The sequence below is a fragment of the Thunnus thynnus genome, chromosome 20 (genome assembly GCF_963924715.1).
Source record: "Thunnus thynnus chromosome 20, fThuThy2.1, whole genome shotgun sequence".
Taxonomy (NCBI): Eukaryota; Metazoa; Chordata; class Actinopteri; order Scombriformes; family Scombridae; genus Thunnus; species Thunnus thynnus.
This window is the reverse complement of record NC_089536.1, coordinates 23722096-23740491: the sequence shown is the minus strand read 5'-3', so window position 1 is coordinate 23740491 and position 18396 is coordinate 23722096. Positions and strand designations below refer to the sequence as shown.

The following is an 18396-nucleotide window of genomic DNA, read 5'->3' as shown; positions in this document are numbered from 1 at the left end:
GTTTGACCAGCTGATGGCGCTAGAGGAAAAGATTGCACCAATCATCCTGAGGGTGACATGAATGTGTACACCAAACTTCACAGCAATCCATCCAATAGTTGTTGAGATATCTTACTTAAAAACAAAAATGTGCACTCATGGAGGTAAAGTGTCAGTAAGATTCGATGTGCGTGAACCATGAATATCTGTACAAAATTTAACTCCGGTAGTTGCCATTAAATTTTGTTTTAACTGCAGACTTCCTGAAGGTCAGCAGCAACTGTGATGATAGTGAACAAAACAAACTAAAGACCATATGTGTCACATCAGAATCCCACTAGGCTGTAGTAGATGACATCCTATTCCATATACAGCTATTTGATAGGTAAGCAGTTTGCCTCTCAGCAGGCCCAGGTTACTTACAGAGGAGTATCCTTTGCCAAAGCTGCCTCTGTTCTTGGTCCTGATCTTGGTGAGTGCTGACTCAGCGATGTCAGCTCGCTCCTCAGCGTCATCCAGCTCATGGACTGTCTTCCTGTACTTTGCCAAGTTCATGTTAGCTTGTTCCTCCTGCAATATAAACAAATTGCATGTGATTAAAACATCAAGTGATATGTACTGTAGGTCAAATGCACTGTGGGTCAGTGTAGGTGTGTTTTGAGTCAGAGGACGAGGTGACGTACGGCCTCTTCCACTTGTCTCTTGTAGGCCTTCATCTTGTTCTGCAGCCTCTCCACCAGCTCCTGCATCCTCTGCTGGTTCTTCTGGTCCTCCTCGGACTGGAACAGCAGCTCCTTCAGCCGGCGCTCATTCTTCCTGAGCGTCTTCACCGTCTCAGCGTGCCGCTTCTGCTCCGAGTCCAGCTCCAGCTCCAGCTCCTTCACCTGCACACAGACACACACACACACACATCAGAGTGTGGACATGCAGACTTTGCTATTCTTTGAGCCTTAACAGTAATTTGGCTTAAAATGTAAAATATACAGTTAGTCCACTAGTTTAGTAAAATACTAAAACACAGTCTGGATTTAAGTTTTGATATTTCTTGGCTGGGACCAGTAACTTCCTGGAGTCTCAGCTGGTTGCCAGGCAACTGACTGAAAGAAATAACTTGGCATATAATTCAGTGAGGAAAAAACTTCGGAAGAAATTTTGTTTTTCTAGATTTTTTTTTTTTTTTTGTGCAGAAGTGGAAGTTTTGGCCCAAACAAAAGGTCAGAGTGGTAACCAACATTATTAGACATCATCCTGTGGGGATGATAAATATTAATATCAGATTTCTTGGCAATCGGCTAGTAGATGTTGACATTTATTGCTTTGAATCAATGTGCTGACAACATGTTTTTTGAGTCTGTACCTTTGCCTCCAACTTCTGGATGATCTTCTTGCCTCCTTTCAGAGCCATCTGCTCGGCCTCGTCCAGCCTGCTGCTCATGTCTTTGATCTGGGCCTCCAGACCTTTCTTCACTCTCTCCAGGTGAAGCGTGTGCTCCTGCTCTAGACGCAGCTCCTCCCCCACTCGCGCCAACTGACACAATCACACCATCCAATCAAAACATTATTTCACAAAACTGAATGAAACTCTACTGCAAGTTACAGTTATTCATATCAGGCGTCTGGTGTGTTTTACCTCACAGCTGGCCTTCTTGGCCTTGTCTGTGAATCCTCTGAACTCCCCCTGCAGCTCCTCGTGCTCCTGCTGCAGAGCCTGGAGATCCACCTCCAGCTTCCTCCTCCCACTCAGAGCCGACTGGAACTGAACACACAGGTATGAAGAAGACATGAGTACGGATCAGATCAGGCTTTCAGTGTCTGCAGGACACCACAGCAAAGAGACCATATATCACCTGGTTGTTGAGGTCACTGTATTTCTCGTTAGCGTCCTGCAGCTCTGTCTCCAGGACCTTACGGGCCCTCTCTGCGCTCTCCAGGGCTGACCGCGTCTCCTCACCCTCACTGACCAATAGGGTGCAGCGTCGTTCCAGGGCTGCCTGCTCCTCCCTGCGCTCCTCATGGCTGCGCACCTCCTCCTCTAGCTGAACCTGTAGCTCCTGGGACAGAGGGGGACAGATTCTGTGAGTGTCTCTGTGAAGCAGACTTGCTGTAAAGAAAAAACCTTACGTTATCAATCAAACCTTGATCTGCTGCTGAGCCTTCTTGCTGTTCTTGCTGAGCTCTGCGTTGTTCTTGGTGAACAGGTCCACCTGCAGCTCCAGTTCATTGATGTCGGCCTCCAGTTTCTTCTTCAGCTTCAGCCCCTCAGCTCTGCCTTTCACCTCCACATCCAGACTGGCCTGCAGGGACTCCAGCGCCCTCTGGTGGCTTTTTCTGACAGAGGAGGAGGGCAGAGGTATTACAGACCATGCAGATGTGTTGTTGCAAAGCAGGGTTTGAAGGAAGGAAAAGTCTTACCTCTAAAGTACTTTGTTGAAGGAATAAAGGGAAACAGAGGACAGGAAGAGAGTTAGTGCTGTGAATGAGGAAAGTGTCACTGAGAGAGATGAGGTACCTCGCAGCTTCGATCTCTTCCTCCTTCTCCTGAAGTCTGCGTTCCAGGTCTCCTCTAGCCTGAGACAACTCCAGCTGCAGCCTCAGCACCTTGGTCTCCTCAGCCTGGGAGAACAGGGAAATAATTCATCATGATTATATTAATCACTGATCCAGAACTTAATTATACTGTCTGCCAAGGCAATGGAAATATTTATCTATTCCCAAATATTTTTAGAAAGAGATCTTTGAAGAGTGAAGGTTTCAGAAAACAGAACAATGATTTGGGTGCATCATGGGAAAGATGGAGGGCTGGTTGATGAGTTTTTACAGAGAAATGAAGACCAACATCAGAACAACTTAATATACAATCACATGTATATTAAGTTCAAAAAAAATCTTTTAGCAACATAAATTTGGCTCTTAATTTGAATAGTTTCACACTTTTAACTATTTTTTCTTAATGACATATGTCTTCTTGTGTTTAATGTGCTTTATGTGAGAATGTTTTTTTCTTTTGTTGAAATGTCTGTAAAGGACTTATTTTTGAGTTGAGTGTCTCATGTGTGTTTGTGTAGTCTGTTCTCTTCCCAGGTCTCCATGGCGATGGAGGTCACATGGCTATCCCTATTCTGTTTTTGGTGTCCTCCTGATCACATTCTTCATATATGTTACTAGTTTATATATAATTTTGTCATCCTGTTTGTCCATGCTGTATTTCTGTAATTTAGTTTTAATCTATTGCATGTCTGTACGTTCTTGGAGAGGGATCCCTCTTCTGTTGCTCTTCCTGAAGTTTTTTTCCATTTTTTCCCCTATTAAAGTTTTTTTGGGGGAATTTTTTCTCCTTTGAATTTCACAGTTTTGTGATTTGTGATATTGTGCTATATGAAAAAATTTGACTTGACTGATTTACTGAAGTTGCGTACCTCTAAAGCTGCCTCAGACTCTTCCAGTGAGGCCTGTAACTCCTCTTTTTCCATCTCGATCTTCTTTTTTGCTTTCTGGAGCTCGTGGACACTCTTACCTCCATCTGACAGCTGGTCTGTGAGGTCAGCTATCTCCTCTGTAAGACATACACACATTAATTGATCCGTGGTTACAATCATCTGCTATTTGTGAGGCTAACATTCATATTCTTGTACCCTGGTAGGCCTTGTTTTCCCTGCGTAAAGCCTCCAGCTGCTCCAGAGACTCCTCATGTGTTGTCTTCAGTTTGAAGAGCTCGCTGGCGTGTTGCCTGCTCTCCTTCTGGCAGCCCTCCACTTCGGCCACCAGCTCCTCACACTTCTGCCTCCAGTCTCCGAGCTGCTTCTCCAGCACCCGCTGCTTCTTATCCAGAGCCTGCCCACAGCTGCTGGCCTGAGAGAAGGAACACAATGCTCAAACACAATAATCAAGGGAAGTTTATAGAGTGGTAACACTCATATAATGCGCTTGATGTTCTACCTTCTCCAGGTCCATGCAGAGCTCCTCCACTTCTCCCTGCAGCCTCTGTTTGGTTTTCTCCAGGGAGGAACATTTGGCCTGGGTAGCTTCCACAGCCTCCTCTGCCTCCTGTAGCCGTGATGCCAGCTTCTTCCTGCAGCACACACGTTATTTGCACCACTGATATACATTTCTGATTTTTTCAAGGTATTACATCATCTCAAATGAGACCAGTATCAACTTGACGTACTTGGTGTCCTCCAGCTCGTCGGCGTGCTGGATGGCGTCGGCCTCATGTTTGGTCCTCCAGTGTGTCACCTCACTGTTGAGTTTGGAGACAAGGCGCTGCAGCTCCTGCTTGCTCTCCTGCTCCTCCTCCAGCTGCTCCTTCAGCACCTCGCACTCCTGCCGCACTGAGTTCAGACTGCCGCTGACCGTCTGCTTACACTGCCAACCACACCACAGAGAAACAGTGTGAACATGTTACGTTTAGTGGAAAAACGGCCACATTAAAGCCTTTTTGTCATTTTATTTTCACGCTGAATATTTTCTATTTCATAATTCCATAGTGAGTTCAAAACACCGACCTTGACCTCCTCGTCCAACTGTTTCTTGAGCTCCTCCAGTTGGGACTGGAGCACAGTCTTGGAGCGGCTCAGCTGGCTGGCTCTGCCTTCCGCCTCCTCCATCTGTCGACTCACGTCTGCGTTATCAGCTGATAGAACAACCAGAACACTGATTAACGACACACTGTAGCATAATTTGAAGCAGTAGATACAGAGTATAAAATAGCAAGGACATTTGAGAACATTATCTTCTTGCATTACACACTGGGAGTGTGGTGTTAGAAAGACATGGGCCTTTATTAGGCAGGGAGGGTCTAATAAAAAGGCTCTCATGAGTTCAGTTTTGGAGCTTTAACCATGTTAGGGACTAAAAGTCATTTTTGACAGCACACTTTTAAATTAATAGTTTTGGGAAAATTGTTTATTCACTTTTTTGCAGAGGGTTAGATCACAGGACAATATCTCTCTCATGTCTGTCCTTTAAGTATGAAGCTAGAGCCAACATGTGATTAGCTTAGCTTAGCATAAAGATTGAAAACATTGGGAAACAGGTAACCTGGCTCTGCCCAAAGCTCAAAAATATACCTATTAACACATGTTAATCTCACCAATAAACAGGTTTTATCTTGTGTGTTTGATCTGTACACAAAACGAATCGAGACTCCAGGAGGTCACTGCATCCGGAAAGTCCCAGCTAGTAACTCCCTGTAAAACCACTTGGGTGGTTTTTAAATTTCGATTTTAACACAGATGAAAAAACAAGATATATCATATGAAACAGTGACCTTTGAGAGGCATATTTTTGAGTTTTGGCAAGAGCCAAGCTAGCTGTTTCCCCCTGCTTTCAGTCTTTATGCTAAGCTAGGCTAATCGAATCCTGGCTCCAGCTCCACAGTTATCGCACAACCATGAGAGTGGTATCAATCTTCTCATCTAACTCTCAGCAAGACAGTGAATAACCATATTTCCCAAAATGTCAAACTATTCTTTATCTCTGACTGTGTTTTGCTCTCTGAAGTTACTGTATATACTCACTCATACCCCAGAGAAACTGTCAGTGAATCTGTTTAATGGCTAGAACAAATATAATATTAAGATTGAATATAATTGTCTTAGGAACACTGGTAAGAATCTATCTTTAATGGGTCTAACATTAGTGTACCTGTGAGTCTGTTCTTGGCCACACTGAGCTCAGTGAGCGTCCTTTGCAGGTCGTCTCCTCTCCTGTTGGCGTCAGACAACTGCTCCTCCAGCTTCTTTATCTGGCTGTCTGAAGATGTCTGCAGCACAACACAAACACACCAGCACACGTTATGTTACAGTCACAAGTAACATAAGCCTGACATTACTGGCTTGTTAGAAATCTAACTCTTGTCCATGTGACCTAACTTCCCGACCTTGGCTTTCTGCAGACTGTCCAGTGAAGCGGCCAGCTCGTCCACCTCCATCCTCAGCTTCTGCTTCTCCTTCTCCAGTTTGGCCCTGGCCCGCTGCAGTGCCTCACACTGGTCACTCAGTTCCACCATGGCATCGCTGTGCCGTTTCCTCAGCATCACAGCTAGCGCTTCAGACTGGACAGAGGTCTCCTCCAGGTCTCGCCTCAGACGCTGGAGCTCGGCCTCTCGCTTCTTGTTCACCTCTATCTGTTCATCACATTAAGGCAGTGTTTAAAGGTCTTTATTTAAGGCAACATGGTGTAAAAGCAAAATATCTAACGTTTGTACAACTCTCTGCTGCTTTGGAAGAAAATCATACCCAACAAGAGTTTTAATTGCAGAATCAGACTAAATTTGCAGTACTATTTTCTTGCCAAAAAACAAAAACAAAAACAAACAGTTTATCCATCTCTGGCTATAGCGCTCATTGCTAGGCAACCTCACTGTTCTAGCACGCAACTAACCCTAAAACCAACAATTATCATTTTACATCTCTGTTTGTGTACAAATTAAACAAATGAGATACAATGTGTTCATTAGTAAGCTTTAGAGGTTGATAGACATATTTTTGAATTTGGAACTGAATGAGGCTAGCTGTTTCCCCCTGCTTCCAGTCTTTACGCTAAGCTAGGCTAATTGTCTCACAGCTCTAGCTCTGTACTTAACGCGCAGACATGGGAGTGGTATCAATCTTCTCATCTAACTCTTGAGAGGAAACTGTATATGTGTTTTTCCCATTCTTTCAGTGATGTAAAGTGTGTTTGTGTTTGCGTTAGAATGCATGTAGTTTACCTGCGAGGCAGTGACCCCTCCTTCTTCTTCCAGTCGGTCAGTGAGATCATCCAGTTCTCTGGATAGATCTGCTCTCTGCTTCTCCACCTGCCAAACACAAGGCAGTTCAAGAGTGGAAATGGACATAAAGTGTACAAATGTGTTCAAATTTACTAGAATCTTCCAAGATCTTGTGTGTCAGGATACAGGAAATAAATGAACAAAATTGACTGATGAGTGGACTGATCCTCTGGATTCATGTTAATGTAAAATTGTAAAACAGTATATTAAAAGTTTAAGCAGACAGTGAGATAGACAGGCAAAAGACTGCTTTGTTCACCTATTTTGGCCCAAAAGCAGTCCCACCTCCTGGCACAGGATATTTAACCACCAGGGGATCAGCATGACTGACAGCACACAATAGGAAGTGATCTTTCTAGAGGTCAGAGGTCAGGAGAGCAGCTTGTATCCAGTCAGAGCAATACAGAGGTTAACTGCTGTCACACAGTCTAAATATTATCTATGAGATTCTGTTTCCTGTGTATGTTATCCAATGTTAGCTCTGGTCACTGCTAAATATCCTATAAAGTAGAGCCCTGCTTCTTTCAGTCTTGCTTTTGTTGATGTGGTGTTTGGTTTCAATTTGGATGAGACATAACAGATTTAGATTTAGCAAGCTAAGAGATGTGTGGTCTTGGGGATAAACTGAAAATCATCTTTAAAAGCTGCATTTTTGCATTTTTCAAAACATGGTAGTAACTGCTCACACAACAAGCAACACAACAGTGACATTTTATCACTTTATAAAGATGTTATGGCTAAGATGTCAGCATTTAGAGCAGCCTATTTACACATACAGCAGACCCGGATTAATGTTAGCATTCATTTAGAGTTGTGTTTCTGACCTGGTGAGGGTAAGTCCAATGTTCACTCTTTTTACACTGTTTCTCGTCTCCACCAACTCCAGAGAGAAATATGTCCCTTCAGCAGCTAAATGCTCCACTGTGTAATATAAAATGTTATGGCCTTGTGAGGTTGCTATCAGGGCTAACCTGTTAGCAAACTACTGCCTGGTTACACACACAACTGGCCACTTCACAAATGTAAGACCAATATTCACTCTCCTTTTAGCTCTGTTTCATCTCCACCAAGTCCTGGAAAATATTATATCTCACTCCTAAGTTGCTAAATGTTCCATTCTATGGAATTCCATATGCTAATTGCTAACTTTTTCTGTCTGCTGTTTGGGTACTGGGCAGGTCGTTTTTTTGCTATAGCTCCCTGTGGCTGGAAATGAGTTTGATGAGAGCAGTTAGGCTGAACCAAACATTAAACGTAGGCTGTAAAACCAAAACAATGAGCTGAAAGACACTAAAAATCTCCATTTAACTGAGGGAAAAAGCAGAGTCCTTTCAGATGATACATGACATCATTTGATCCACTGTTCATATAAAAATATTGATTAGTGCAGCTTTAATTTAAAACTAACTGGAGGTCGGAACATGTTGCATATGGGCTTTATTATATATTATATATTAATTCTCAATACTACACCAAGACCCTGAACCTTAACTTATTCATGAAGTAATGTAATCAGATGTATCAAAACAGTTTCTCATTATTACTGCTATTTTTAAATGTACTAACAATAACAATAGTTTCAGAATAAGAATTATCACATTATTAAATTTGTACTTACTTTCGTGGATTTATAGAAAGAGTTTTATATACTGTACATATTTCATATTTCATGGATAAAATAAACCTGTTTTTTTTTTTTTTTTTTTTAAATATATGTATTATTCTATAATAATATAACATTGGCTATCCACATCTTAAAGATATAAATAGCTATAGGCTATCACACTCAAAATCGACACAGGTTTTACCAATATAATAAAACCTGATACCATATAAAACACAGTAAAAGTTAATATGTTACATCAAAAGAAATACAAAGTACATTTGTTGCATAGAAATTCAAAACAAATATATAAAGCTGCAAAAATGCTGATGTATAAATGATAAACTCCTTCTCACGCTCAAACATGGCACAGCACACATGGAGAGAGTTTATAATGTTGGGCCATTACACGCACAAACAGCCTGCGCTCTGTAGTTAAAAGCACTTGTTGTTTTTACACCAATCTTTTACAGCTGGTTTAAAGACAGCCGTAGATGTTGAGACTGGTCTGTAAAAAGCTGCAGTCAGGCCTCCCCGATAGAAGCAACACACCTCAGGCACAACAAGGGAAAACAGATGATACTCACTGGGGCCCTCCTCCTTAGAGTCCCCCTAGCCCCCTGCCCCAGCCCCACCCTCTGTGTCTACAACCTGGCTGTGTGTGAGGGGTTCACTCATCGCTCTCCTCCGCACTACTGACTGAGTCAACAGCTCCTCTGGATCAGCACCACCCGACACCACTCACTCCCGTTTACATGCTAATGGAGGGTCAGTGCACCCAAAGTCGCCTGGTGGAGGTAGAAGGAAGATTCATCTTCGTTTGCACAAGAGCGTGATGGAGTGGGAGTGTGTTCAGTATGTACACACATGCCAGTGTGTGCTCCTTGTGTGCTTTCCACTATCCTATCAGTCTGTTCCTGTCCTCAGCCTCCAGTATGATGGAGGTCCTTCTCTGACCACAGCTGCATGATGACAGAATTTTACATGAGTTCATCCTGGAACTAACATCTAAATCTAATGGTGGTGTACAACAAACAGTTAATGTGTAATGACTTTAAAATTCATCTTTGTTTTCACTTCCAAATAATTGGTTTAGATGAACCCCATAACTTAAAAAAAGGCATAATTTCAATTAAATTAATAATTGTCACAACTACTAAAATGGAAATTTCCTGTAATAACACCCTCATAAGTCAGTGGAACAACTTGGATTTGTACAAAAAATACACATAAGAATACACAAGTCTACTTCAGCCCAGCCTTCTTCTGTACCACTAAAATGTGTAGAGAAAGAATTGTTGACAAAGTCACAACAAGGCAATGTTTGGTACTGTACTGGATTTCAGCTAACATGAGGGTTGAGTACTTAAAGGGTTGTTTCACCCAAATCGTGAAAACAAAAACAATTGTCACATATGTATGTCTAGTGGCATCTAGCTGCAGATACAGTAGTTTGTGCAATGAAATCTCAGAGATGCAAATGAAATCACATCTACATGAATGGCTAAGTTTTTATTTATTTAGATGAACTAACCCTTTAATGGCAACATTTTGGGGTGTTCAATCAGTTGATGAACTGTTAAAGCAGCACTTACCAATATTTATATTAACACTGAATCAAATGACTATGTGTTATGTTAAAGGGGCCGCTCATAGTGACAAACCCACAGAGACTTATCACCATCTCTGCAGTTCCCTTGACTCTACTGAGTGTTTTAGCATCTCTCAGCTCATTGTTTTGGTTTTACAGCCCACAACTTTACTGTTTTGGTTCAGTCTCACTGGTCTCTTTAGCCTTGTTTCCAATAGCAACAGGCAGCTGTTTTCAGTATGATGAACCCACTTTACACTACCTGTCCAGCAGACAAACAGCAGACATACAAAGTTAGCAACTAGCAGCTAAAGTTCCAGATGTTCTCAAGAGTGGGTGGATCAAAACTGATCTGAAAGGAGAGAGGATATCAGACTTATATTCATCAGATGGCTGAAACATGACTCCAAATGAATGCTGATGTGGATGTGTGAACATGCAATAGTTTGCTAATACTAACCTGTGTGCAATATCAACTTTACAAAGCCTTAACATGTTAAAAGTTATTTTAAGCTTGTTTAGGAGTTCTGCCCCCATGTGGCCAAAAAACATGATTGATGCAACTTTACAGTAAAATCTTTCTTTAGTTTGGGTTTAAATGGAAACTCTTTGCGTCACATAATAATTGAATGTTTCAGAGACTTTCCCATCTTGTCAAAATGTAAAGAAAATGATGTCATAAGTGTGTTTTCTTGAAGATTACATACTGTTTGATGACTACAGTATGTGTGCTTGCTATGTGTGTGTGTGTTCCTTAGTGATTGACAAACTCGACTGTACACGTATACGTGTGTGTGTGTATGTGTGTGTGTGTATGTGTGTGTATGTGTGTGAACCGGCTGGCATTCCATTTGGGAGAAGATCCCTCGGAAAATAGTGCTGTCTGTCAGCCTCTATCTGCTGATGATATCTCCCCTGTGCGACCTGAGGAGCAGAGCCTAACAATAGCGAGCCTGTTTGCAGCAGAGGTATGTTGTATTTGAGCTCCTCTGAAGACGCAGGCTGTGGAACAGATAAAGACCTGCATGTCTCTGCCTGCCTCTTTCACCGCTCTGTGGCTTTTAGGGGTTGGGGGTGTGAAGGGGGGGCACCATTAGGGATACCACCCAGAGTGGGGAGAAGTGTGCAAAACACGCCCTCGGGCCTGCTGTCACTCTATTCAACACTCTGGGTGAAATATGTACCTTTGCATTTCTGCCTTTACCTACTGTAACATGGAAACTCTCAGTCTTAAGAGGGGCAACCAGGCTCTGTAGCTTAAATACACACACGCTTAAAGAGCGTCTCGTTTGAAACAACAAGCACTTGAAGCGCCCACCTTGGGAGATTAGCTTCATATGAACCAGGGATGCTGTCTGGAAACGCAGCTTTAAGCTTTTACATTACCAAGAATCTGTCTTGGAAACTTCTCTGTGGTAAAAAGGAAGGTGAAAAAAACATCCTGTTCTTCTGATTTGCTTCTAGGAGCGAAGCGAGGGAGATTACAAGAAACAGAAGGTGCACTGGTGTGTGTGTGTGTGTGTGTGTGTGTGTGTGTGTAGAGAAAGATTGGGAAAAATAAGAAATAAGAAAGAGGAAAAAGGATGTTGGGGCTCCCTCTACGCCTCTGGGGTTGCCCTGTATGTTAATCAGAAACACAAGGTCTCTCCCCCCTGAGTTTATTATCACAGGTGCAGATAGTTTGGGGTGACCAGAGGCGCAGCACCGACACACGTACCCCACCGGCTGCCAACACATCAGCAACCTTTTTTCTCTTTTTCAATGTTCCTCCCAGTCCACAAACAGCTCTCAACACCACAGACGTGAATGTTACAGCAGCAGAGACGAGCTCATTCCAGAGCTGCTGGCATCCTCTTATCTGCCCTGCAGCCTGACAGACATTTAAGGCTCATCTGCTCTTTGTTTCATTTAGGGAGAGGTGAGAGGTGAGTCTTTATGTTATACTGTGTCTTATAGTTGTGTATCATACCTTGGCTCTCATGGCCCGCTCAGCCTCCAGCTCCTCCTCCAGCTCCTCAATGCGAGCCTGAAGAGAGACAGAGTTCGTGTTGAGATGGATTTGAATAAGAAGAAAATAACAGTCTGCTTTCACTAAAATATGAAATATGACTAGAACATCGGAGGTCGGGCTGTTATCCTCTGGTTTCACAGTGCCTATATCATTCTGACAGAGAACAAATGGGGCGTCACCTCCGCAGATTGTTTGCTATTTCAGGGCAGCACTTGTGTGGTGAGGCCGCTTCATGCGCTCTGCTTTCCCTGGGGATTTGACACGCCTCTGGCTTTTTCCTCAGGTAGCAATTTAGAGCAAGAATGTCTGTGGCCACCGTCATTATCTGTATTCTGACCCAGGGCTGGGTCTGCTATGTCTGGTCAGCGAGACAAAAAAGCATCAATGCCATTTTCCTGACATTCGAGGAATCTGCTTTATGTTTTGGCTTTCTTTTGGTTCGACATTCCTGGCTGACATTCAGTGATGCTTTCCAAAGTCTGAATTTACAGTGTGGTAGTCATTATAATCTGATCATAATAATTATATCTAATTCATTATTAAAACTATGTTTTATGGTCTCTGCTGCTACTTGGCCCGGACACTCCTGTCCCTTCCTGCTTAAACTAAGTCTTATATATAGAATATAAAAAGTTAAATAAAATATTAAATGATAATATTTTGGTGACTCTTTAATCCACCTATGTAGCATCTGTAAGCACCAGTATATAAACAGTTTCACACATTTCTTTCAACTCATTTGTACATGTGAAAATCATTCACGAGTGTTTAAATTGTTTAGAAATATGTTTAAACTTCTTATGACATCATTATATATGACTCTGTTATACTGTGTTTATTGCTGTTATAATGCATTATTAAGTTGTTTATGTTATTAACTGTTTATGCAACTTACAGATGATTAATAGGAGCTGTACAAGTTCTTTATAAAAACATTATTAAACACTTAATAAATTCCCTTATAGTTGCTCATAATTACTTCATAATGTTGTATAAACTATTCATTACTTATTTATTCACTGCTTATAAATCGTAAATATGGGAGTTACAATAAAGTGTTACTAACATGGTTGTAAACCAGAAACCAAACCAAACTAATTTAAAAAAAATATATAATATTTTTTCCTGCGGTGAACAAAAACTCACTGCTGCTTGTTACAATACATAAAAGTACTGGTTGCAATCAGTTCAGCTAATGTAACTAATTTCATTTACTCAAGTACAGCACTTAAGTAAATTTTGAGATACTAATTCAGATTTTACATACAAAATGTAAAATGATCTTAGAATATGAAAAATATGATGCAATGTTATAGATAAACTACCAAACAGGATATAAAGTAATTCAATTTAGCTCCAGCTAATACAACAGTCAAACAATACTTACACATTAATACATTTATAATTGTATTTGGCTGATGATAACATTTTCAATGCAGAACTTTTATTTGCACATTGTGGTATTGCTACACTGAATTAAGTAAAGGATGTGAATACTTCCTCCACAACTGGTTACAATATTTGTATAACCATTTATGTGAGACCAACAAAACTGCACCTGAAGTGTGACTACATCCTCTGAATATTATTTTAGTCTGCTTCTGCTCCAACATTCAAAACAATTAGAATGATTCAACATAAATAAATCACCCGCAGCACATTTCTGTCCCCTCCACTAATCTCGTGCCAAAACCGCGTTTTGTACTGCTAATAAAAATTTATTGCTAGTTTCCCAACATAGCTGCATCCCTCCAAGTTGTGTCATGTTGTGTGTTATCTCCAGCTCCTATCTATGTCTCACTGTCAGGAAGTGTGTCTGACAAGGCGTGCAGCCCAGGGCCATTCACAGCAACAACACCTACACTCACTGATGTGGTGAAAGCCACTCAGCAGCTACATGGCGCTCACAGCTCCCCAGAACAGTCTACTATAAGACATTTTAGTGCAAAATAAGCACACATGGGCAAGGAATTACCTTGCAGTTGTACCATCTTTGATTCATTATCAATGCAAGGGAACTTAATCAAAATGCTTTAGAAATGTCCCACAATTGGCTTCAGACATCTCATGGTTTAATAACAAAAATAACATAAAATCATCAACTGCTTTTTTCAACTTTTTTTTTATAGGTTAAGCTTAAACCGATAGAAGGAATGAGTGAAATAAAATAACTCACATGCCAGCGCAGGACCTCTGCAGAGAGAACAGCCATGGTGAGGCAGCAGCAGCCCAACTGACTGACTGACTGACTGTCCCCCCCACACACACACACACGCGCACACACAAGAGCATACACACACACACTGTTGATCCCCTCCGGCATTTTACTGTCCACACCCCCTTATGCATGCACAGCCTCTTTCTCCCTTTCTCACACACACACACATATACACACACACACTGTTTCCTCACTCACATATCTGTTTCTTGTTAAATTTCTACTTTCCACAGCCTCAAACCAGCCTCAAAATAAATATTGTGGCTCTAATACAATTGTAGAAAACATAGTGTACTAACAGTGTGGAGAGCCAGACTGCATGGATAAATGCAATTTGGACTACTTATCTCTGGCAGTAAGGGTTTATATATTTATTTTATAAACACTTGTGCACTTTTCTAAATGAAATTTACTTTACTCTAAATTATCCCACACCAACTTTTTCTTCATCGGAGCACTCTTGGAGCAATGTGGGGGAAATAACAAAATTAGCCCATCATTGCTGAGAATGGCTGGTGGGTTTGATCTCCATAATTGTATGTGCTTAAAGTTTTAGCTTTCTCTTTTCCCCCGCTGCACTCTGAAACCATCATAATTGTCCATGAATTGCAATCAGATGTGGCCTCATAGCTGATGTCTCCTCGCTTGTTATCTGAGGGGAAAGTCAGCGGCGTGGGCAGTTATATCCTGTGAGATCCCCCCAGTCGGTTGGAGGGGAAAACAAGAGCCAAACAATTGCACGCCCTGCCTTTGCACCATACACTGAGGATTTTAGACCCCCTGCTGATGCAAGTCCACCATACTGTCCACACATGCTCGCATTATTCAAGTCCCTGTATCAGTACTGGAATCTGCAGCTTTGTTCTTTTAAATGCCTTCAGATGGCAGTGTACGGCTTCCAGCAGCGAGTCATGGCTGTTTGATTGGCTGAAGAGATCGCCAGGTGACGACATGTCCTTTTTGACCTGGTCAAAGCCTTTTGGTGTAAGTGATGACGCAGGTCAAATCAGTGGTATTGGAAATGATGTGATGCCTGTTCAGCACATGTACACGTTGTACAAGAGAGATAAAGACATTTGAATGAGCAAGATATAATCTTTCAGCATCATCTGGACCCTTTAAATGAGACCCTAGTTTTTCTCTATAAAATATATGGTCAAATATAAAACAAATGTATTATTAATATTTAATTGTGTTTCAGTTTTAAATGTGAGGTTAATGTATTGACTTCTTATCAAGACTTAGTCTACAGCCTTGCCAGCAGCTCTGTGAGGCTGTACTTAGGCAAAGTAGAGCCCTTAACGAAATGCTAACGTCAGCATGCTAGCATACGCACAATAACCATACAAATATGCTAAATATAATCAGGTATGATGTTTACCTTGTTCACCATGTTAGTTTAGTAAGTTAGCATGGTAACATTTGCTAATTAGCATGAAACACAAAGTACAGCTGAGGCTGATGGGAATGTCACTAGTTTTGCAGGTATTTGGACAAAGAATTGGACAAAATGAAATTTTGACCTGAAAGTTGTGCTAGATGAAAAGTCAGAAGATCACACAAGATATTGCAATAGTTGTACCAAATTTTATATTAATGCATTCAATAGTTGTTGAGATCTCTCCCTAAAAAAAAAAAGTCAACCCGCAGGGGGAGCTAGAGGAAAATCAGAGCATCACCAAAGTCATCATGCTTCATCCTCTGGCGACCATTTACAAAATTTAATGGTAATCCATCAAATAATTGTTGAGATATTTCAGTCGGGACCAAAGTGGTGGTCACAGTGCTGACACCACCATTCCGAGAGCCATGCTGTTAAGCATGGTTAAAAATTAGTTTCAGATCCACTACAAGAAATGCATTGTTAAAATACAACAAAACAGTGTTCAGTTCACTTTTAAAACACTAACTGAAATTTGGGGGGACAGTTGGACATTTTCAGACAGGCCAGTTTGCATTTGAGCTAATACACCACTCAGAAAGGAGCTAATGTTGGTCAGGGTCCAACACTGTGTGGACGTGTTCAAATTAATTTAATGGAATAGTTCAACATTTTGCAATGTAGGCTTACTTGATTTCTTTTTGCAAGTGAGATGAAAAGATTCATACCACTTTCATGTCTGTGGAAGCAGGGTGAAAAAGCTAGCCTGACTCACTAATTATCATGTTGTATCTCGTTTGATCTGTACTCACAAACAGAAATGTAAAAATAACAATTTGTGGTTTTAAAGGAAGCTACTGTAACTGTTTCTTGATTAATGGTTATCCAAAAGTTCCAGCTGTTTCTCCATGATTCCAGTTTTTATGCTAAGCTAGGCTAATCACGCCCTGGCTCACAGAGATTGGTAACAGTCTTTTAATCTCAATAATAAGCATATTTCCAAAATGTTGAACAATTCCTTTTACAACTTATTACAAAGTTCCACTTCTTGCTTAATGCTAAAACTTAAGAAAAGTTTTCAGTGTATATACATTAGATAGAAAGCTAATAGCAAGCAAATAATTTAGCATCCTGCTTAAGGTGACCTGAAGGAAGCAAAAGCTTTATCTTGTGAAAAAATAGTCTTTTCTAGTCTCTATGTAGTAGATTATTTGTGTTGCAAAAATTGAAATTCACCTTATTTTCTACAGTGCATGTTTTTGACAAAAAAACGTGCAAAACTTAAAGCTACACTAATCAATGTTTTCATATTAACAGTGGAACAAATGATTAGGAGTAATATGAAAGGGGTCACTCGTGGTGACAAACCCACAGAGATTCATCACCCAACTCTGCAGTTCTCCTCAGCTCTGTGGAGCGTTTTAGCATCTTTCAGCCCATTGTTTTGATTTTGGTTTAACAGACAACTGTTTATAAGAAAAATGCTATATTAGAGTATAGAGGGGCACTCCACTGTTAAAAACTACTGATTTGTTCAGTGACAAGGATGATACAGTATATCAAGTTCATTTGTGTTAATGTATTCATTTGTTCAGTGAAAATCTCTTCTCCAAACGAATGCTAATTGTGATTTATGTCAGCTGAATGTGTGAATACGTTTGCTAACAAAAATCAATAACTGCTGCTTTAAAAAGTTGATTCGGAGTGACAGAGAAACTGTTTCTGGAAAGAGATGTTGTTGTTGATTTCTATCACTGCAGCGCAATCTTTAACACCTCCAGTGAAACATCTGGAAGAAACCAAACAGCCAGCAGGGTGATACTGAACTTTATCTTCTCCAATCTTGATGACCCTTTACAGCACAGTTGCAGTGTATAACTGCTTTACGATCATGTAATAAAACCACTAAGAGCATGGGGCAGTTGTAAGAAAGTAGCCATGAGGATTGCAGGCCTGTGACCCCCATGACACTCCCTTCGAGCAAACTGCTTTGAATTACAGCACACTAGAAAGGGAGAGGCGGTTTCATCATGAAAGATAGACAAAGCTATCTCTTTGATTAAAGTTTGTGGACATATTCATGTGACCTTTACGTCAAAACCAGACTCAAGTGGGTGGTAGACGAGTTGGTCCGTCCACTCAGCTGGCTTGCTCGTCCACCTGCATTTTTATCAGTAGGAGGAGGAGGAAAGTCCACACACACACACACACACACACACACATGAACATGCAGACACACACATATAATGGCCTCATTGTAAGATAGGGAGAATGCCAAAGCTACAGTAAATGTGAAAACATGTCCACTCTCAAAGACGCACGGATCGCCTTTCACTCCTCCGATCAGAGACAAAGACACTATTTATTTCTCCCCCAATGAACCTCTGGACGAAACATCAGGTTCCCAGAGGCACTGGCAGTGTGAGGGAACAACACCTGAACCTTGAAATCACTATCTCCCAATGTCTCTCTCTATCACTGCCTCTTTCTGAATGCTTCTCTCGCTCTTTGTCGCAATCAGCAGCCTCACGCAGACAAAACACATTATCTGCAACATGCACCAGTGACGCAGATAAAAGCTCTCAGACTTGCTTGATCCCACTGGATGACACAGTAAGATTCAGGAGAAAGCCTCTGTATAAACATCAGTGTCTTCTGCTCAGTGGAAGACTAAACATCACAGTAAATAGAACACTAAAACCAATATAATCTAAATAATTAATGCTGTCTTATCTTAATTATTAAGGCCTTTCAAAAATCGTAATCCGAAAGATGGCCTTTTAAATGAAACTAAACATCTTTGGTGGTAGGCTGGTCATTGCTGTGGTGATTTTCCACATGCAT

General features: G+C 41.2%; 1 protein-coding gene across 4 annotated transcripts in view; it reads right to left on the bottom strand.

Annotated features, from left to right (window-relative positions):
• LOC137172675 (putative uncharacterized protein MYH16) overlaps positions 1–18396 on the bottom strand; it is a 59421-nt gene that overhangs the window by 2626 nt on the left and 38399 nt on the right. For all 4 annotated transcript variants that reach the window (XM_067577224.1, XM_067577225.1, XM_067577227.1 and 1 more), the window contains 16 exons: positions 11912–11968; positions 6689–6775; positions 5858–6103; positions 5623–5740; positions 4482–4609; positions 4145–4341; positions 3916–4048; positions 3612–3828; positions 3396–3532; positions 2489–2592; positions 2115–2307; positions 1827–2030; positions 1610–1735; positions 1337–1507; positions 663–863; positions 403–549 (listed from right to left, as the gene is read on the bottom strand). In XM_067577224.1, coding sequence (XP_067433325.1) covers positions 403–549; positions 663–863; positions 1337–1507; positions 1610–1735; positions 1827–2030; positions 2115–2307; positions 2489–2592; positions 3396–3532; positions 3612–3828; positions 3916–4048; positions 4145–4341; positions 4482–4609; positions 5623–5740; positions 5858–6103; positions 6689–6775; positions 11912–11968 — 2466 coding nt within the window. The remainder of the gene's footprint in view (positions 1–402; positions 550–662; positions 864–1336; positions 1508–1609; positions 1736–1826; positions 2031–2114; positions 2308–2488; positions 2593–3395; positions 3533–3611; positions 3829–3915; positions 4049–4144; positions 4342–4481; positions 4610–5622; positions 5741–5857; positions 6104–6688; positions 6776–11911; positions 11969–18396) is intronic.